This window comes from Hydra viridissima, unplaced genomic scaffold (genome assembly GCF_058129835.1).
Source record: "Hydra viridissima isolate aposymbiotic clone 2 unplaced genomic scaffold, HvirCarnegie_v1 scaffold_2, whole genome shotgun sequence".
NCBI classification, from domain to species: domain Eukaryota; kingdom Metazoa; phylum Cnidaria; class Hydrozoa; order Anthoathecata; family Hydridae; genus Hydra; species Hydra viridissima.
Genome location: NW_028324301.1, coordinates 21430020 through 21451734, shown reverse-complemented (window position 1 = coordinate 21451734; position 21715 = coordinate 21430020). Strand labels below are relative to the sequence as shown.

General features: G+C 28.7%; 3 protein-coding genes, 1 non-coding gene and 1 pseudogene across 5 annotated transcripts in view; 2 read left to right on the top strand and 3 right to left on the bottom strand.

Moving 5' to 3' along the window:
* LOC149892434 (uncharacterized) overlaps nucleotides 1-3022 on the top strand; it is a 335617-nt gene extending 332595 nt beyond the window's left edge. For both annotated transcript variants that reach the window (XM_090077374.1, XM_090077375.1), the window contains exons 9-15: nucleotides 134-321; nucleotides 548-683; nucleotides 967-1259; nucleotides 1397-1538; nucleotides 2210-2293; nucleotides 2460-2630; nucleotides 2807-3022. In XM_090077374.1, coding sequence (XP_089933500.1) covers nucleotides 134-321; nucleotides 548-683; nucleotides 967-1259; nucleotides 1397-1538; nucleotides 2210-2293; nucleotides 2460-2630; nucleotides 2807-2893 — 1101 coding nt within the window. In that variant the 3' untranslated portion in view covers nucleotides 2894-3022. The remainder of the gene's footprint in view (nucleotides 1-133; nucleotides 322-547; nucleotides 684-966; nucleotides 1260-1396; nucleotides 1539-2209; nucleotides 2294-2459; nucleotides 2631-2806) is intronic.
* Nucleotides 3023-3997: 975 nt separating this feature from the next.
* LOC149892433 (uncharacterized) lies at nucleotides 3998-4502 on the bottom strand. Its single transcript, XM_090078995.1, has one exon. It carries the CDS (start codon nucleotides 4500-4502, stop codon nucleotides 4044-4046), a length of 459 nt encoding a protein of 152 aa, XP_089935121.1. The 3' UTR covers nucleotides 3998-4043.
* Nucleotides 4214-5678, bottom strand: LOC149892432 (uncharacterized; annotated as a pseudogene).
* Nucleotides 5679-12772: 7094 nt separating this feature from the next.
* LOC149892431 (guanine nucleotide-binding protein G(I)/G(S)/G(O) subunit gamma-2-like) lies at nucleotides 12773-16401 on the top strand. The gene is made up of 2 exons (XM_090080351.1): nucleotides 12773-13020; nucleotides 15934-16401. The coding sequence occupies exons 1-2, from the start codon at nucleotides 12896-12898 to the stop codon at nucleotides 16040-16042; spliced, it is 234 nt and encodes a 77-aa protein (XP_089936477.1). The 5' UTR covers nucleotides 12773-12895; the 3' UTR covers nucleotides 16043-16401.
* Nucleotides 16402-20759: 4358 nt separating this feature from the next.
* On the bottom strand, nucleotides 20760-20831 carry Trnae-uuc (transfer RNA glutamic acid (anticodon UUC)). Its single transcript has one exon. It is a non-coding gene; the product is annotated as a tRNA-Glu (tRNA).
* Between the last annotated feature and the right edge of the window lie 884 nt (nucleotides 20832-21715).

Below are 21715 nucleotides of genomic sequence, written 5' to 3'. Positions count from 1 at the left end.
AAAATTTATACTTATTTTTAAAATTTTAAGAAACCCTCAAAATTAAGTTAACCTCCTATTGTGTTATTTACATTAAGATTTTACCATTCATCCATTAACTTTTTCTATTTATGTTAAATACAACATCTTTCAGTTTCAGCAAAGTAACAAAGATTTGATGAAAGATTTGCAGGATACAAAAAGTAAACTTGAAAGCTTTGAGAAGCATGAAAGAAGATCCACATTGCTTATTGACAAGAAAAAAGCAGAAGACAATCAAAGAGTGAAGCAGTTACAAGAAGAAAACGCACAGAAATTAAATCGAATTGTTGAATTAGAAAAGTAAGTTTTCTTTTGTTTCAAGAGATTTTTTGTTGTTGTTTTATTGTTTTATTATTCATGCTTTTCCGACTTATTTTCTTTATTTACTACTACTATTTTATCTTTTTTTTTTCTCTCATCAATTTTAAAGTATTTCCACTCTTCTATGTGCGTGTCAACTTGTCTATCTACTTATGTGCTTTTCTGTAGATCTATTCATTGAAATAAAATTAGTTTTCTTTTTAAGACAACTTACTGAAAAAAACAAGCAATTAAGTTTGATAAAGAAAACTCAAAGTTCTGAAAAAGAAAAACAGCATCAACTAGTTAATGAAAAGCTGAAAATTGAAGCAGAAGTAAGAAATCAAGTAGAACAATTAAAGGTAATGAAGTAATTTTGCTTTTGATCATACATGTTTATCTTTTTTAACTTCTTTATCATTAACATAAAAATACAAAAAATTGTAAATTATCCTACTCTTAGGGATGAATGATTATTGTTAAATTAATGTTATATTTGTTTTATACCTCTTTTTCTATTGACATTATCCTACTAGCTCACTATACATTGATTTATCCTGCCTTTCTAACAATCATAGATTTAAGAATTGGAAATACCTCAAGCAGGATTATTAGAGAGATTATGAAATGCAATATTTTTTTAAGGATGAGCTTGTAAAAAAGAAAGAACGTATAAATGTGTTAGAGGATGCCCTGAGAGAGAGTGTTAACATAGCTATTGAGCGTGAAGATATATTGGCAAGTCAAGAAGAGGCAACTGAACAGGCTGCAGAAAAAATTGAAGCAATGAAAAGTGAAATTGATCGCACCGCCTTTGAAAAGGCAATTACAAATATAAAAAATGCTTTTTTGATACTTTTAATGGGTGAAAGAGATGCTCTTATTGCTTCAATGAAAGCAACTCGGAGAAGACATTCAGAGGAGTTACAAAATATAAGGTAAGCTTGCAGTCTTGTAGTATCTTGTTTAACACTCTTGGTAAGTATCAGTCAAATTACAACAAATATAGTTCTTAAGTATCTTAAGTATGTTATTTTAGGAACAAAAGATTTTAGCTAAAGTTCATTTTCTTTAGAGTCAATAATTTGCTCTCCTCCATCTCTGAAAAAGACACGCAAATAGCTCACTTTGAAATGTCAAACTCAAAAATTAAACGGAATGAAATAATCCAATTGAAAAAGGATAAAGAAAAGTTGATGGAGGAATTAAAAGAACAGGTTAAAGCATATAATAAGCAGTTTCTTTTATATTCTTAACATTTGTTTTTTTCTCTGAGTGGATTTTTCTTTGTTCTTTTAGCCTTTACTCTTACAAAAGAGCATATATATATATATATATATATATATATATATATATATATATATATATATATATATATATATATATATGTTAAAAAATTCAAAGTTATAGCAAATAAAATTTCAATATACATATTTGCTTTATTAGCTAGTAAATTTACCACAGCTAGTATATTTTATATAATAGTTAGCTACATATTTATGTTGACTACTGTTTCGTTCGAATATGCAAACAAGTAACTTAAAAAGTTTTATCAGAAATTACTTCAATAAATTCTAAAAAAAAAAAACTAACTCAAGTCCAGTTACCAGCTTGTAATTACCGAGTGAATTTCGATAAAGTTATAATAGATTATTTACTCTATCTTTATTAGGCGTTCACTAAATGTCAAAAGTATCTCAAATTTTTTTAAATTTAACTTAAATGTCATTTTTATTTGTCATTTTAATTCTTCTTTTGCGAAGCTCATTTCGTTTGTAAAAATTAACGGGTATTCATAAACCCTCAGCAAACAGCAAGCCAATCTTAAATTAGTTTTATCTTCTGTTTAGTGTTCATGACTTTTTTTTTTTTTTCCTTTTTTCAACAGAATAATATTAGAGTGTTAGAGGTTAATCAAGATTCAAGTGAGGATTTGATGTTTGTTGAGCTTCGTGATGCTCCTTCGGAACAGGTTTCCGTTTTCTTTTCTTTTTTTTTTTTTAATTTTAAATATATATATATATATATATATATATATATATATATATATATATATATATATATATATATATATATATATATATATATATATATATATATATATATTTCTTTCGTGCATTTTGATTTTTTTTTTTTAGGTATATGAAGCTATCCGCCATCTTTGCAACGGTATTAGTAGGCTAGAATTCTACATCGAAGATTTTATGGCGCTTATGAAAAAAAAGAATATAGAATTATGCAATAACATTGAAGAGCCTCCGAAAAAGTTTGTAAAATTCACAACGACTGAAAAGCTTTCTAAAGATGAGGTAACTGTCATTTTTAAAGCTTAAAAATGTATAAATTGGTTTTTTTAAAAGGGCTTAAGTCAGTTACAATTAATTTTTGATTTTAACTTTACAACTGACATACTCCCTTTCAAATGAAAACACTATCTGAGCACGATCAGATAATATAAACACTTTGTATCTTCTTTTTCGTTAAGCTCATGAAGGAATTGAAGTCAGTTACTGATCACGGTATATCTTTAAAAAAATACGTGGAAGGACTACTCTCTAAGCTCGAAGGTTAAAAGTGGATTTTGTTTTTAGGTATAGAGCCAGTTTTTTATGCCAGCTAAAATTCATTGCTTTGATTTTTAAAAGATTTTTGTTCGGTTTTCAAAAATTGCCTTCCTACAAAAAACGAAATGAAAGAAATATCAAACCATCATTAAAAATAAAGAAATAGAATTCTAATTTTTATTCTTAATTATAATTTTTATACTCAGGTAACTAATGAGTCATACATTCTTTGTATTTTTTTTATAAAATTGATATTTATATTCTTGCATTCCTTTGATATATGTACATATATATATATATTTTTAAATGAAACACCTATTGGTAATTTTATCACTAAAACTAAAAATGATCTTTTAAGATCCTTACGGAGGATTTTTTTCTTTTTTTTTATTTATTATGGCGCTTTTATTTTTTCGTTTTGATCCCAAGTCGCCTAACGGAAGATCGCGTACGAATCACTTTTTTCAAGTGTATTAGAGACCTTAAGGTTTAATCTAAACCTTAATCTATCATCAAATATCAGTAGCTGTAATAATAGTAAATATAATAATAGTATTCCTAAATATTCGTGATATTAATTCACCGTTAGAGCCACCGTTAATAAGCATCGTTATTATTTTCTTCATTAACCAAACGACGAAATACAGTTTAAAACCAAATAAATGCCGAAACACTTCCCACGGCGATCTTCTATTTGACTTAATAGTAAATTTTTCGAGATCGTCCGTGTTTTATCATTCGGTCTTATTTTTATAAGATTTTTCATTCCGTACTTTCAAGGCCTTCTCAAACAGGCCACAACAGCTCATTTTCCGTAAAATTAGCGAAGGCCGACTTTTTTACGGTTAAAATTATTTTTTATCCTTGCTTTTGTAAACAAACTTCAGAAACAAATAAAGAGCTTTATTAGGACAAAACATTTTCATTAAATTTCGGAAGCAAATATTGTAGAAATTTTTTTTTACGTTTATAAATAAGTTAATTACAAAAAAAATTTAAAGAGTTAAGCTAAAAATGACTAAATCTCATTTTTATAACTATGTTTATTTTAGCTGTTTAACACTTGTAATACAAATAATAAATTTTTTGATAAAAACAAACAAATATGTTAACTTTATTTTATCAAAATTTTTTTGACTTTTTTTAACTAAAATTACTTTATTTTGAAGTTGAAAGTTTTGCTTGTTTTATTAAACATTCCTTCCCAAAATCTTCAGAGTGTTTTTTACAATAATTGTTTAAAGAAATGTTTGCTAAAATGCAGCAAACTTTTTTAACACTTTGAACAAGCAATTGAATTTTACTATTGCAGTTAATAAAAATGTCAATTAATCCTCTCTTGCACAGCAATGGTGAAACTTTATTCACAAGTGTCACTTCAAATATAAAAAAACAATAAATAACAAAGTAGACTAATTTGTCAGAAGGTTCTCTTAGTCTTTCCCTGTTCAAAGAACTAATCAAAGTTCCATATTCTTGAAACATATCAAAGGTGTCTATTTCTTCTAAAATTGAATGTAATTCCAGAAGTTTGTAAGCAATAAAACCTGCAATATATAAAAGCCCTTGTTTGCATTCATTTGGCAACTGAACTTCACAATTTTCACATATTGACATATCAAACTACCCATCAAGTTCACAGTTATCACAATGGTGGTGAGCAGGAGGAAATATTGCAAAAACTGCTTGCTCGTCTGTCAAATTACAAGTTTTGTCGATTCTAAATTTTTGAATAACATTTTGCTCAGTTAACAGATATGTGCCACCTGACCCTTGCTGATATTTCCTAAACTGTTTTTCTAGTGCATCTGATTGCATTTGTCCTAGCAATACATAAGATACACCGCAATTCAACAAATACTTGGCACAGCTTGCTAATCTTTTAGAAGTTTTTTGCAAAGCACTCACAGTATCCATTGTTAACTTTTTCTCTCTTAATTTTGAATTTACGCATTTCAAATTTTCAGCAAAATAAGAAATATAGTTCTCTAAGAAATCTATTTGCTAATCATTGACTGAAGTAATAGGCTTTCTTTGAATATCATTTAATCTAATATATAGACCTTTTGCTTTACTGTTGACAATAAGCTATCACTTGACAACTGTTTCAATAAAAAGTGCAGTATCTTTAGCTTCAGGAATTTTTACACATAATGCTGCAACTGTTTCATCACAAAAAACTTTGAGAACTAATCCATAATTTTGTCGTTCAATTGGTTTTGGTTATTTGATGCCTAATATAACTCACTCGCTTAGAATCTGTTTCATTATTAATAACATAACTAACAGCATTCTCCAGTTGAGAATAATATTTAATAATTCCTTTGTTTAAAAAAGAAAATAAATATCTCCAGAATCTTCTAAAGTTACATATATTGAAAACTTAGGTGCTGGTCCACAATGTTCATATGATATTAAAAATTTTTTTTTTTCTTTTTCAACAAAATAAAATTTTTCTTCACAGTTATTTATCATTGACTTCAAATTTTTTACAATTGAATTAAATTGAATAGCTTCCATTTTTTTAAAGTTTTCGAACTCATCAGGTAAACTATTTCTTTCAGAGCACATTAACCCAGTGACATCTCGTTTTCTAGACACTATTGGAATACAAGACACTGATATACCTTTAAAGACTGATGGAGGATGCACTGGAACAAAACTACTACCTTTGACTTTTTTTAATTCTGCATCTTTAGGCTAGTGCTGAGCACAAATTCGCTTATAATCTGTAAACACGAAGTTTGCATTTGGAAGTTTTTTAATCCATAACTTGCGATCCTCAGATTCACAGACAAAGGCATACCAATTTTATCTTCACCATTTTTTAAAACGCATTCAAACATTGGCTGACCATTTCCTGACTCTAAAACATTGCAAAAACAATCAAACTGATCACTTTCAGTTATAATTTTCCGGAGTGCACTCTAGCCTTTATTGCATTTATAAGACCCTGAATAAAATTCTTCAACAGATACTCCAATATTCACTACACTATCTTATAATAACTTTTTCATCTAAACAAGAAGAACTATTAATTACTATTAGTTAATTAATTCCAGTTCTACTATTACAGCTTGAAGAACCATAACCTTATTTTCTCTTCACTTACTTTGAAATTATAGAAAATAATTTCATTTTTGTAACCTTCGTTTGCGATTTGAGTCTGATCATTTTCTGGCGATATCAGAAATTTACTTCAGATTAAAGAAAGAAACAGTAAAAACACCAAGTTTTATAAAACGAAACAAAGTACAGAAAGAAATTATTTCGTTATTTATTTGAACAAAATACAGACACGCAATTATTTCTTTAAAGTTAAATAATTTTGCAGACCTGGAATCTCGTGACTCATTCGGTTAAAAGTTCTAAAAAAAGACTGATTTTTTAAATAGTAAATTCTACATAGCAAAAATAACAAACCTTTCTCTTTCTTCTTTTTTTAATAAAACAGGTCTTATTTTTCCTAATTGTCAAAAAAAAAAATCAAAATTCCTTTGTTCCTTTGTGTGTATTTTTAAATGCCCCCGAACGTCGGTAATCTGCCCCCGAACGTCGATAATCTTAAAAGTGAATTTTATTTGCATGGTTTCGTCAAAACAACATTTTTTTTTTTTTGAAAACAAAAGAACAACGTTCTGACTGTATAACGCACAAGTTTTTGTTTACAAAGTTAGGTGAATTCGCATTGTATAAAACATTTTAAATAGGTTACATGGAGTTGTTTCACTATTTGGTAATTTCCAGATCCACGGATATTAGGAAAATCTATATACGAAAGATCGCCGTGTCCTGTAATTTCGATTAATCAAACGTTCCGTAAATTTCGATTAGTCGAACGTTCCACAAATTTTGTTAAACTTAACACATCCCGAAATATTTTTTTCTTCCATAAATTTTTATTTAATCACAACCGATCCATTTTTTGGTGTTCTTACCAATAAGTTAGCCTCTACTAAATATCCTCTAATTCGTGAGATCCTTTCTGTTAGCAGTGGATTCAAGATATTTGAAGCATCCTATGATGTGATTTGTCTGGAGCATGTGGCTCCGTTCACTCAATGCTTCATAAATTGTCACCTTGTCTTTTTCTGAATGATATGTTGTCTTCTGTTCAGCAACGGAAATAAACATAAATGAGAGACTCTTCAATTTTCATATATTTTATTTTAAAGCAAGAAGTTTTTATATATATATACACACATACATATATATACACACATACATACATATATATATACACACACAGTGAGACCTAATATTATTAGCCCACCCTTGCATAACTACTTTATATTTGATGTCAAAAGAATTGCAGGGAGAAAATTACTCAATATCAGTATCATTGTGTGATCTATTGTCATTAGTATATATATACTACAACTTTTCTATTACTTTTGTTCTTGTTTTATTAACAAAACAGTACAAGTTTGTTCAAATATTACATACAAAAATTATAGACCCAGAGGAAAGAAAAAAATTTTTCTAATTGAAAACAGGTATTTCGTTAAATCTAATATCGTGTTGGGTAACCTTTCATTTTGATGCATTCTAGTAATTTATTTGGTACTGAATCCACAAGTTTCTGAAAAACAGACAACTCGACGTTATTCCATTCGTTCTTCAGGAGGTTCTCAAGCTCATGGATATTCTGCGGTTTGTGTTTCTTCATCCTCCGTTCGATCTCATCCCATAGATGGGATTGAGATCGGGCGAGAATGAAGGCCAAGCAAATGCTTGAATGTTGTTTTGCTTGAGCTAATCTTTCACTAGACCTTATGTATGCTTAAGATCCTTGTCATGGACGGAGAAAGACTCTTGTCCAAAATTAAATTTTTGGATCAATGGTAGCAAATGCTGCTCTAAGATATCACGATAATAAATTCGATCCATTGTATGGTTCAAAATATTTAATTCGCCAGTTCCATTTCACGTGAAAAAACCCCAAATGGTAACAGAACCTCCACCATTCTTGACCGTAGCCACAGTACAATGTGGACCAAATTCTTCCTTGGGTGTTCTCCATTTACCTTCCCATCAGACCTTAGCAGATTAAATTCTTCCTTGGGTGTTTTACAATTGCCTTCCCATCTGACCCGAACAGATTAAATTTCGATTCATCGGACCAAATCACAGTTTCCCAAAACATAATCGGCTTATTTAACATTGCTTTGGCGTACTTAAACGTTTACCTCGACTGACCTTGTTGACGAATCGTTTCTTTTGTACTACACGACCAAAAAGCTCAGCTTCATGAAGTCTATTTCGAACTTTTTGGAACTAGATAATAACAACCAAGTCCAAAGAAGTTAAGAGTTTTAGGGTTTTGCCAACATATTTCAATAATAAAAATTTATCTTTACTATTTATCTATATTGAAATCATAAAAGTGCTTCATTTTTTGCAAGTAAGGTTCTAAACAATGAAGAAAATCAAATGGCGCTTTTTTTTCTTAAAATAAGAAAAAGGGTTCTAGGTGAGTTATTGCAGAAATTACGAAAAATTCGATTTTACTCCCATAAGAAGCTATTCTTTCCATTCAGAGAGCCTGGGGCACGTGATCCCCTTATTCGATTGTTCTCAAATTTTACAGGATTTCATCGGAACCATTTCAGAGGGTGTCCCGGATATATATATATATATATATATATATATATATATATATCATGCATGCATGTATGCATGTATGTATTTATGTATGTATGTATGTATGTATGTATGTATGTATGTATGTATGTATGTATGTATGTATGTATGTATGTATGTATGTATGTATGTATGTATGTATGTATGTATGTATGTATGTATGTATGTATGTATGTATGTATGTATGTATGTATGTATGTATGTATGTATGTATGTATGTATGTATGTATCTATGTATCTATGTATCTATGTATCTATGTATGTATCTATGTATCTATGTATCTATGTATGTATGTATCTATGTATGTATGTAATAGACTTAAATTGCTTTTCACAAGGATTGACATTTTTTTTTGATCCACGTAAATTTCTCTTTTAACAACTCGTCCTACAGTAATTGAATTAAACCATTCAGATCGCCAACTTTGATGAGCAGGATTTGAAAGATTTAAATATTCCAATAGCTTTCTTCTTTTTGATGTTCCACACTTATACTGCAAATATCTCCTGGCATATTATCTTTATAAACATTGAGCAATTCTTTGATGATTGATAATCACAACAGATTATCTGTGAAATAAATGAATAATCTGTTTTTAATACAACTTAGCAATAAGTGCGGTTAAAAAGTTTGTGTGCGCCGTCACGCTTTATTTACACTCTATTTTTGTGTCAAAAAAAGGCTTAACAATTCATTTTAAGCAGTTTTGAAAACAGCTATAAACTATGATTAAATTGAAGCATCATTTGTATAAAAATTGGTTTGTTTTTATTTTCTTTAGTATTTGCCTTTCATTACGATGGCTTAAAATTCTTTACAACCTTGCCCTGAAGAATACTCTAATTTTCCAGTTTTCTTATAGCTTTCTATGATGCTCTGAACTTGTGCATCTTGGGAAGTTTGTATTTTTTTGCTATTTTCTCCAGCGAAAATTTTCCATTTTTGTCGCTTTTCCAGTCTTAAGCAATCAAATCATGAATCAGTAAGAGCGCGTGGTTCTTTGTCTTTCCAATCTGAAAATATTTTAATCTAGAGTATATATTAGTTTAATATAAATTAATTTTTAAATACTTACCAAGGTTTCTGAGTTGTTTTTTTTCCTGCAAATTCGTACGATTAAACTTTAACAATGTGATTTCATTTCAAAATCCCTTTTTTGATTTTTACACCTGAAATTTCACAGTTTTAAAATTGATCAACTATTTACAAAGCTATATAGATTCAATGTATGGTGACCGTAGTGAATGCCCAGATTACACAAAACGTTCAAGAAACGTTCGTCGAACGTTAAAAACGGTCGGGTACGTTCTAAGACAGTTCTAAAAACGTTTCTAAGGTTCTTTAAACGTACTCGAACGTTTTGTGTTAGCCGGGTGTATGCTGACCGTATGATTAATTTTGAAGGACACTGATGAACCTTCGCTTTGAATTTCACAAATATGATAAAAATACTCCAAATAACCTTTTTTTTTTTTCCTTTTTTAAATCTCCGCTTCTCACTGAGGACATTTTTTTTAAAAAAAAAAAAAGATTTAAAACTTAATTAGTTTTGACTTGAAAAAAATTCCCTTCTTCTTTTTTTTAATGTAGAATTCTACCTGTATAAATAGTATAGGTCATGGAGACATGGAGAAAACGTTGCATTTCATTCGAACCTTTTTTACAGCAGATTACAGCAAAACAAATTGCACTCCGGGGCATTTGTTAGTACAGGGCACAAAGCAAGCGCGAGGTCCTGTGTTATCCCAATTGTCGAACATGCCTGTGGCCGTCCATGAATGTTTATTTGACAGTTTAAATAAACGTTCTTGCTGCTATTTTATTGGATGGAAACGACTCCAAAACTAAAAGTATTGAACTTAACAAATGTACTTCTTAAACGTAGCCACCCTCTCCACTTCATCAATCCCCGGCTTCTATGAGCTGCTTAAATGTAGTTTTTATTTCTCTTTCTTGTGTAGTTTTTCCTGCAGACACAAAACAATATTCGAACTTTTCACTGGATATTTATTGATAATAATGACGTAGAAATATTTAAAATCATCAAACAGATAAAAATCTTTCACCCAAAAATCTTACACCCAAAATCTTACATCCAAAATTAATTTAAAAATCAGCTGTAGTTGATTTCTAAATTAATATGAACTTCATATATGAGGTTCAAAACAAATCAAGTTACATCATAAAACGTCAAAAGCCTAACGAAAGCTTTGTTGGTAATTCTGTGCTTAAAATTGAAACTAAATTTTTCACATTAAAATTTTTTTGAACAGTCTAAGTTTTAGATATTGAATGTAAGCACCAAATCTAAAAAGGTTTTTTGGTTGGTTTTTTAATTAATTTTCGTGAGTGATTTGGTGTGTCAGAATCACGATTTTATATCAGGAGAACCGAAGAAGAATAGCTTTAACAATAAAAAGATTGAAAATTTTCAAAGACAAAACGTGTGGAGTCTCCTCACATATAGTCCTTTGATTTAAATCCAGCTCAAATCAGAAATAAAAAATTAAAATCAAAAAAGAGCTAAATAACTTATAAGCTTTTCATATTTTTTAGTCAATAAGTGGCAGGCTTATATTTATTTTACTGAAGCTTAAATTTAGCCTTAATAAAGAAGCTCCGTATATTTCTTTAGTAGATATGGAAATTTGTGGTAGACAGGGGAAGAAGTTGACAAAAAATATCTTAATCACCAGATACTGAATTCATTCTTTCTTCTATAATAGATTAAAAATCCAAAACATTAATTAGATGTAAAAAAAAAAAAAAATTTTATGGTTGGTATTCTGTAAAATACAAAGAAGCTTCCTTTAGCTAATAATATAGAAAAAATTTTAACAAAAGAGCGCAAACTTTTTTTACTGAGTATGATGGTAAGGAGAATAATTTCAATGCATTTGAATATAAAAATAGGAAATTGGATTTATTGCCCATTTGTTTAGCTTTAGGAATCCATTAAATTCAATAGAACCTAATTAAAAAGGTTAATAATTTTTCCCAGTAATAAAGAAATTAAAGAGTATCTGTGGTTGATTGCTGTAGAATATTTGTTGAAATTCATTTAAATTGCTGCAAATATTTGTTAGCATTGATATTGTAGATAAAGCAAAGAGCGTTTCAATGTAATTCAATTCCATCTGCTATAAAGAAGCCACCTGTTGGAACGAAGCTCAAATAAAAAATCTTTTATTTTAACTTTTGTTAACCATAACTGCATTATTAATAACGTATTGTTGATAGAGATAATCATGTAGTTTTTAGAAAAGACAAATAGAACAGTAAAATTGAGTTTTTTGGGTGGTTTTTTTAAAATACCGACCTAAAGTTTAAAGATTTGAAAAACAAAAACAAAAAAACTAAACCTGCAATATTTATAACTTTTTTAATCAAGAAGTTTTATAAATCAATCGAATATTGATGACCCGCCTCTGAGATATAACTTTTTATTGAATCAATTTTACTGTTGTTATACACAGAAAATATAAACAAACATAAAGGCGAATAATATTTATTAAATGTAAACTTTTACAGCAACTCCATGCATATCAAAAGCTACTTCACAGCCGTCTAATTTTTTTTGCTCAAGTTAGCATTCAAAACTTCACCTAAGATTGTTGTATCGTTGTATTGTGTTGTTGTATCTGTTGTTGTAAAATCTTACATTATAAAATCTTCATTTGTTAGACATTAAATTTATTTCTGCCTCCACCGCAGCATGTGTTTTTTTTTCTTATGATGAAGTTAAATGCACTTTAGAATCAAGTTAAGGGCCTTTGAAATAAATCTTAAAGTGGATGGTTAAAATTGGATGGTGATAAGTGATATAAAAGCCTTCTCTCCCCCCCTCCTCCCTGTACCTTCCGTTTCAAAGGCCATGAATTGAATAACTTACTTTTGCAATCTAAAAGAAAATATTTTTATATGTATAAAATGTGCTGAAACTATTTTCTGTTCAGTTCCGCCGAATAAGCAATAAAAAGTTTCTTATCGCTGTATCGTTGATATTCTCTGTTTAAAAAACGTTTTACAAGAATACCACTGAGGTTAATTTCACTTTAATAGAGAAATTTAGAATAAAAAGTCCATAAATAATTTTCACTTTCCTCTTGAGAGGAAAGTGCGTAAAACGAACATGCGTATTTTTAATCCATATTTAATATAATATCAGTTACTTTATTATCTTTTCAGTTCATTATAGTGTCCAGTCTTAAACATCACATTTAAGCGGACGTCTGGTAAAGGAGTTGTTTTTAAATTTAAGAGGAGTACTTTGCATGCCGGTTATCGACTGATCTTTAATTTAACAAGTTCCACTGTAGAAAAGTGTCGAATTCAACAGAAGTTGAATATAATTTGCCTGATAAAAATGCCGCCTGCTGCTGCTGCAAATGCTGGAATAAGTGCCCAAGTTGAAAGTTTCAAAAAAGTAAACGAACAATTACGTAGAGAAGCTCGAATTCAGCGTCATAAGCTATCTGAATGTGCGAAGGAGTAAGTCTGATGTTGAAGTCCTGAATAATTTTCCCCTTTACTTATTTACTTTAAGTAACTTTAAACAAGCTTAATGATTTTCAATATAATTTTGGCCTTTGTGTAAATATATATATATATATATATGTATGTATATGTATATGTATATGTATATATATATTTTATCAAACGAAAAAATAGTTTGAATTAATGATAACAAAGAAAAGTATATACAAAGCTCACACACTTTAAATATTCATGCATGGTATGCTGATTACTGTAAAAATCAACAAACAGAATTAAGTGAAAATATTCTTAAAATTGTAATAGATCTCACTGACACATAAACTGATGTAAGACACCATTGAGACATTCTAAAAATTATAAGAATAAATATTGGTAGCCCACATCAGCTTAGAAGTTTTAAAAAATGATTTGCAAATTTTTTTTTTCAACTTATTTTGGTCATTTTTCAGGTAAATTTTTTTCAACTTTTTTTGGTCATTTTTCAAGGTAAATTTACAAAGTAAAATTTTTGCAATATAAACAGTAAGTAATGTTAAGTTAATGATTTTTTCCACCGGACCTTTTATTTGTTTTAAGTCTGAATTACTTTTTTCTGCTAAAGTTATAATGTAAAATGAAGGTATTATTGGTAGCAGAGGTCAAAATGGCTTTTCATAAGTATGTTGATAGATATGTAAGGTCTTGTGTAGTGTAAGATGTTTCTCTATTCTTTTAGTTGACTGTTATGCTGTTTTACAAATCTTGTTAGCATTACAGTTAACATAAATGAATTTCTAATATAGTATTTGGCTTCAGCTCATTAAGTATTTTTATCTTGGGTGAACAAATAATTTTGAATTTTTAAAGAATTCTCAGCTATTTTCATTTTTGAATAAAATTAATTTAAGGTTTTGAAATATGATTTATATAAAAATATAACTTTCTTTCTTACTTGGTCAGATGTTAAACTTATATATAGGTAGGTTTAATATATTCCTTTTTAAATAGGTTTTTTTGTAAAATCTCTTAATGGTCAATTTCATATATAGTTGTTAATTAAATTAAATAGTAGAGTTGTTAATTAAGTTAAATGTCTGAATAATATTTTAACCATGTGTAGTTTATGTTTATAAACTTGATTCAAGTTTTTGTTTTGTTAAAAAACATAATAAAAATTAAAAATTTATCACTTAAGTCTTAAATGTCTTTTTTGCAGAATATTTAGTAATAATTTTGCAGAATATCTAGTAATAAATTTCACATTAGAAATTTAGTTAAAATATCTTAAGTGACAATTTGTTTGTTTAGTTATATCTCTATTGTAAATTTTAAAATTTTGTGTTTTTTGGTTTATATTTTGATTAAAAAGTTTCATGGATTCATAACAATATTATCTACATATAAACAATAAAAATTTGGTATTATTTTTAAATAAATCTTAAATTTAAAATTACCATCCTAGTAAAAAAAAAAAAGGACTTCGAACTCTCAAAATGAAGATTTAACTTTACAGAACTTTAATTTTTAAAACTAAAAAAGAATTTTATGGCAACCAGGATTCTCATTTTGAGTTGAATTTGCTAGTCCTGGAAACATTTACTGTAATGTAAACATTTATTTTCTTACATTTATGAATTAAGATAAGTATGGCTAAATTAACTAATAAATAATTAAAAATAATTATGATTTCTTTGCTATCTATCTTAAATGTTTTAAAACAAAAATGTTTTATACTTGCATTTGTAAACCACAATTAACTTGCAGTAAAAAAATTAAAAGAGTCAAAATATCACTCTGTAAAGTAATTAAAGTTACAATTTGCTCAAACATTTCAAGTACCATCTTATCATCTTCATCCAAGCCTGCTTTATCAATCTCATCCTGGCCTGCATCGTTATCTAACATCAGTCAGTATTAAGTTCTAATGATTTGCCAACTTCAAAAGTATCTAATATTGCACCACCTTACTGAAAGACTTAAAGACAGTTTGAAAAATGTTCTATAATGTCACCATGTTAATACACACACAAAAAAAACAAAAAAAACAAAAAACAGTAGTCAACATTTTGAGAGTTTAAGGCCAGTGTTTAAGTACATTTGAGGTGCTTGAGAAACTCAAGCAAGATAATGAGGTAAAAAAGCCAATACAATCAAAAAAATGCAAGATTGACTTCAGATGAAACTAAGCAATTTCAATATTCAAAAAAACAGACAAGACATATGTTGCAGAGTTTGAGAAGAAGAATTGCTAACTTAAAATAACATGTGGTACCAATGTAAAGCATCTAGTTGCAAGTCTTGGGTTTATCATGTTTACCAAAAAAAAAGTTGTTGATGAGTTTTTAATGGATGAAAAATACTCCAGACCTGCTTCTGACCATGAAACAACTTAAATTTAATAAATATTAAAATTCTTTATTTTTAGTTAATTTCCTTCAATTTTCTTAATATCTTAATTGTTATCAAATTTTAACTCGTTTAATTTCCCCCAATAGTAAGGGGAAAAGTAAATGTTTTTGTTCATAAAAATCTATTTTTTAAAAATACTTTTGAAATATTTTTTTTAAAGTTCTTATATATTTATGCTTTGTAGAAAATTCTTTATGAAATAAAAATATGAAAAATCCAAAAATGTTTTTTTTTTTTTAAAAAAAAAAAGTAGTTTAGTCTGTTCAGTTTACTCACATACCTCCTATGACTTTTGAAAACTATAAAAAAAGTTCTCTAAATTTCTTTCTAATTATACATTTTGTTTTTGAAAAAAAAACTTTTAGCTTTGTGATTCTGTTGTAAAGAACAAAATTTATGAGAATGCTTTTTGAATTTTATCAATGTGCTTACGAGTCTGATATTTCTTGTAACGTATCTTTTTGAGGACTTTTTTTTTTTTCCCTATGGAAACTTCTAATTTTTTTTCTTTCTCTTTAGCATTTTAGCTTTTTGCGAAAAAGAATCAAAACAAGATCCCTTAATAGTGAAAATCCCCGCATCTGAAAATCCTTTTCGTGAACGTGGTCGTGGTTGTTCTTTGTTCTAATCATTTTTTCAACTTTCATCTAGCTCTTCATGAAGCTAACTTTTATTTTTAAGATTTTTGTTTATGCTTTTGTTACATATTGATTGCTTAAGTTATAATTCGTATTTATATGTAAGCAGCCAGTGATTTGATATTAAAATATTATTTTATAAGTTGATGCAAATTTCAGTTTAACTTTTTTTTACTTTGAATTATTCGGATTTTATTTTTGTGTCTAAATCTAAGTTGTTTTTAGTAATGTGAACACAAGAATATTTTCGATAATCTCTGAAGTATTTTCAATTGTTACATGGTGTTTACATTTTCATAAACTGGAATTCTTTAGAAATAGAAATGCGATGGTTTCATGGTTAAATTTATTTAATTTCAAATTTCTTTGTTTCGGACAATATATTTTCGACCAAATATTATTTTTAAAAAGATTAACATTGAGTGAGATTACTCAATGTAAATGATTACAATGATTACTGAAAAACTTACGTTGATTTGCGAACAATCGACGCCCAATCGGGATGTATTAGTTTCGGTCCAAAAATTTCGCCGGTTAGAATGCGCTTAATTTTGAAGAATGTAATAATTTAGCCGCGCGGAACTGTCGGCTTTTATTAAAGTAGAATAAATACTAATAAAAAAGATAGTAATTTACTCAAGAACAAGTCTCTAATAAAAACATGGCAGGTTTAATACTCTTGCAATGAAGAGTAGAAAATCAGTAAAAAATTTATCAAATATTTTGTCTTTAAAAGATAATCTAGTTACCTAGATAATTTCTCCTAGAACTAATCACGCCATCTAAAACCTGTGCAAAAACGAAGTTGCCAACAACTTGAGATTACTAGAATAAAAGAATCTTAAAGCTGTGCGTTCAGATTAACATTTTTTACTTTACATTTTGCTAATGCCGAAACGTATTACACTACACTTTACCTTGTTTTGAAAAACGTATCAGCTGAATGCAATCTGATGAAATGGATCTCAAAAAAGTACACATTGTAGTCCTCAATGATATTTTGGTACACATTGTAGTCCTCAATGATAAGTCTCACTGGAGTGAATAGTCGCAGAATGATTAAATTTCAAGTTTTTTATAAGATTTTTTTGAAGCTGAGTTTACTGTTAAAGCAGTTGTTCATAATCTAAGGACGCTTGTTATCACGCTGCTATGCTCTAGATGCCATGTCAGAGCATCTAAAAAAAATTACACTGTTCCTGAAAATGGACTCCCACCCAAACTTTCTGATTCAAAGAAAACCTCTTAAGGGGTGGTATACACTTAATGGATTGAAAAAATACTAGGGATCGCTAGTATACGGTATACTACAAATTTAGTATACAGTTTACCGTAAAGTATAACGTAAACTAAGCTTTTTACTTAATGATTTTTTTGATTACTATCATTGTTAATTTATTTCAGATCAGAGAAATCCATAGAATAAACAAAAAACATGTAAAAAAAAAAAAAAAAAAACCCAAATACTATCTTAAAACGGTGAAGAGCAGCACAAACAGAGAGAAAAAAATTAACATATTAAAGTTTTTACCAAGTAAATCTAAGAAACAAAAATTGAATTAAAAAAAAAAAAAAAAAGAAACACTTTAGTCATGATAAGTCAAATAATAGACATGGTCAAGTAATTTAATTCATTAAGATAATATAATTATCAGATTATCAAGTCAGTCCAAAAATATTTCACAAATAAAAGTAAACAGGTATACTAATCTGTATACTAACTTTTAGTATAACAAGTATACGGTAAAGTATACCGTAAAGTTAGTATACCGCATACTGTAACCGGCGATCCCTAAAAAATACTAATCCCAAAATCAACTATTGGCGTCCGTGGAAGAAAAACGCATCCAAATATTTCGTTATCAATTCTAAAATGACCAAAGAAATAAAGTTAATTCTTTTGCTTCCAGTCAATTCTTTTTTAATTTGTAACTTCTTAAGTACATAAAAACATGATCAGGATGCACAAAGATTGTTTTTGAGAAAAATTTGAATGAGCAAGCACTCATTGATGATAGCAAATAATTTAAATCATATAACAGCAATACACTGAGAGAAATGTTCCTTTCTTCACATGTGTTTACTGTTGAGATCCACTATATAGTTGGTCAGATATTATGAATATTGAGGATGACCAGGAGATCGTTTAAATCAATCCCAGTAAAGCCTGAACTCATGATGAAGAGTCTCTGTTGCTTGCTCGCTTTTACAAAAATGATACGTTCATGTATATGTATAGTATGTATATATATATATATATATATATATATATATATATATATATATATATATATATATATATATATATATATGATACGTTCATGTTAGTAAAAGAGAATTTTTAAGTTAGCTAGAATGCCTCCCGCAGGTCTCGAATTATTACTTTTTTCTCCCCGGTTTATTTTGAAGTTTATTTTATTTGTGGTTTTAAGTCTACTTTGCGGACTCTTAAAAATAAGTGCAGATTTTAAACTAGACGTACAAAAGCTGTTTTTGATTGCAATAAGTTATGATAAATATAGTACGTATAAACAACGATGGATTTGTAAGCTAAATGCCTAACTTATAAATTGATTTTAAGTGTTTTTTTAATTAACTTAGAAATTGTCAGCAGGTAATAAGAGTGGTAAATAATAAAAACTGTCCAACTACACCCTCCATAATCTAAGTTCTTTGAAAATAATGTTTTAAATTTATGTGGCTATGAAGATAGCCATTTTTTTGTTTGTTAGAGTATAAATTGAAAAATGCAAGTAATGTTTTCTATGTACACAGTAAGCATCGTACTCATTACACAGGATATGTTGTTACAACTTGGTCCCAAAAATGAAAAAAACGATGTTCGTTGAATCTTTGCATCCACATAAATTCTAATAAATAATCTGCTTTGATCTCTCGATTAGTTGAACCCATCATTGATTTAAAAATGGTTTCAGCTTTACACCACATAGCTTCCACGTGATGTGTGGTCCTGTCTACGGGTCTACAAAGTTATAAATGCGGTTAATTCTGCCTTGTAGATAATGTAATGGCCCTTGCAAACCATTATATGCTGCCCACATATCACTCCAGATAGTAGTGCCAGGAAGGATCCACTCATGTATAATTGGATCGATGTTACAAGCAAAAAAAGAGCTCACAAATATTCTTATATTCTAACACTTGTACTGATTTTTGCTCAAAAAAAAAAGAAAAGAAAGAAAAGGAAGTTTGTTTCAAAAGTTAGCATGCAGTTTCTACAACACTTTGATTGCGCATTCTGTGCACTGATGACTTCTTGGTAAATTTACTATGAGGGCTCCTGTTTGTAGGTTAAAAAAATGAATGCAAGGATGGCTTTTGAATTCCACCTAGTATTGCCTTAGTTAAGAATTTTCTAAAAGTAAATCAACGGAAATGGCCTTTTTTTTCTTAAAGAATCTGATTACTTGTATTAGATGATACAAAAATTTCATCTCCCCAACCTGATTTATCAAAAACCTCTTTTGTTCCATTTACAAGCTTTGTTTTCAATTCCTCATTCATTTACTCCAGTTAAGTCACAAACCCATGTTTTATGTTTCGAGAATTTATGTTATCACCAAGTTCTTCATCTATCAACAGATGGAGAATTTTGATGGGAAATATAGCACCTTATTTACTTCTTCTCTATTAAAACGAGTTCAAAAAGGAAATGAATTCTTTGGTATTTTTCACAGCTTTTAAAACTAAGTAATTCCTCACAAAGTAGAACTAACCTTATATACAAGTGATTGAACAACGATTGTGATTGTATGTGATAATGTGATAAGTGATTGAATAACGAGGTTTTTTGGCACGTTAAAAGTCAGCCAAATATTTAAAAGCTTTCATAAGCATCTATTGTTAAAAATGCCTTCATACTTTTTAGCTTCATATACTTAAAATATTTTATTGATTTCTATGGAACCGGTGATTTGTCATAAATAAAAAACGTCAGTTAACTTCAATCGTCGGAATATTTTATACTGGTTTTTTAAACCGAAACACTTGCCGAAACACGGAAATCAATTCTGTAAATGGGAATTTCGATTAATGAATCTTATTTAGAACACGTCAGTTACAAAAAAACCTCTAATATTAATTTTTTTTAAAAAAATTGGTTTAAGACAGCCGATTTTTTTAAAAAATAATTAAAAAAAAAAAATCATTTTTTGATACGAAGCTAGTCGAAAAGAACGAAATACGAAACGCGCACGGTTCACATTAAGTTAGTATTTAGAGATCAGGAGATGTATCAGCATCAGCCTTTGGTTTTTCGATTTTAAACGAATAATAATGAATGAAGGTACAAATTTCTATATCAATCTTTTTAGATAAACCTTATTTTCTGAAGTTTGATAAAATAAATAATTCTTTATGCGTTTAAAACACTGCCAGGTTTTCGGTGTGACATGTTTACATTCATACGTAAAATTGTTACTTAAAATTTGTTTTAATCGAATTAAATAGGTTTTAATCGAATAGCAAATCTGTTCAACGTCTTGAAACAAAATAAAATAAGGTTTTCCAGGTATCACAATTTTTTTCTGAAATCATGTAACTTTTGTCTAAATAAATAATTTTAAATTAGAATTATTTTAAACAACTTATACACAAATTTTTCATTTTTAATTGTTATTATTCCGTTAAAAAATTGAAAAGCCAAACACCAATGCTCAGAAAAGGCATAATGTGTTACAAAAGGTCCTCCCGCACGGGGAATCGAACCCCGGCCGCCTGGGTGAAAACCAGACATCCTAGCCACTAGACCATGCGGGATACAACAGACTTGCAAATTATACTATTATTGGAGAAATTATAGGCAATAGGCGAGAGATTGGAAAAAAGTTGATCTTAAATTAAACCGACTACTTTAGCTTGATTAAAGCCGAGCTTCAGGAGTTTTCAAAATTTTTTAAGGATACTTTGTAACAGTAGGCATAAAAATGTTTTCGATATTTGGAAATCATTTTTTTTCTAGCATTTAGTTATTCAATCGCAATATATTGCAACACTTTATCTAATATGTGATGTTGACATCCAATTAGCATAGGTTTGTGTTCACCTCACTCTTCAAACATCTTTTGCAAATCTATAACTGGTCCACATTGGAATGTGTTGTGCTTAAAACAATCGTTTCAATGCAACTTCAATGATTATATTTATTTCACAATATTTTAATTTCGTCAATAATTTTGTAAATAATTTCGTTTCATGAATGCATCATTTTAAAGACAAAGAGCTTTCAGATTTAGTTTCTTTCTTCAGATTTAGTTTCTTTTTTCATTCATCCTTATATAAATGAAAGTTGAAGTCCAACAAAATGAATGTGCCCAGGTTTTCAGGGAGCATTTTAATTTCTTTACTATTTTTTTTACTTCTTCTGAAGACAGATTTGATGTTTGATTGAGTTGGAATACTAGCTCATTCGTTCAACGGTTTCTTACAAACAGAGTGGATAAGTTGAAACTGTTAACGAGACTTGGATGCATATTTAGTCCTTTGATATCTTTACTTTAAACTTTTAAAAAAGTCTGTTATCCCAACCTTAACCACTTTTAGCGCAAGAATCAGCTAAATGTTCGGTTTCGGATGAGTTAGATGTTTTTGCAGATGGTAGATAACCATCCTGACAATGTTTTATCCTTCATTAGTTTTGGATG

Bases quoted from the DNA above. Each gene is read 5' to 3' on its own strand.
- LOC149892433 (XM_090078995.1), bottom strand. From the start codon at position 4,502: ATGTCAATATGTGAAAATTGTGAAGTTCAGTTGCCAAATGAATGCAAA.
- LOC149892431 (XM_090080351.1), top strand. From the start codon at position 12,896: ATGCCGCCTGCTGCTGCTGCAAATGCTGGAATAAGTGCCCAAGTTGAA. The intron at 13,021-15,933 runs GTAAGTCTGATG...CTTTCTCTTTAG, and splicing joins CTATCTGAATGTGCGAAGGA to CATTTTAGCTTTTTGCGAAA.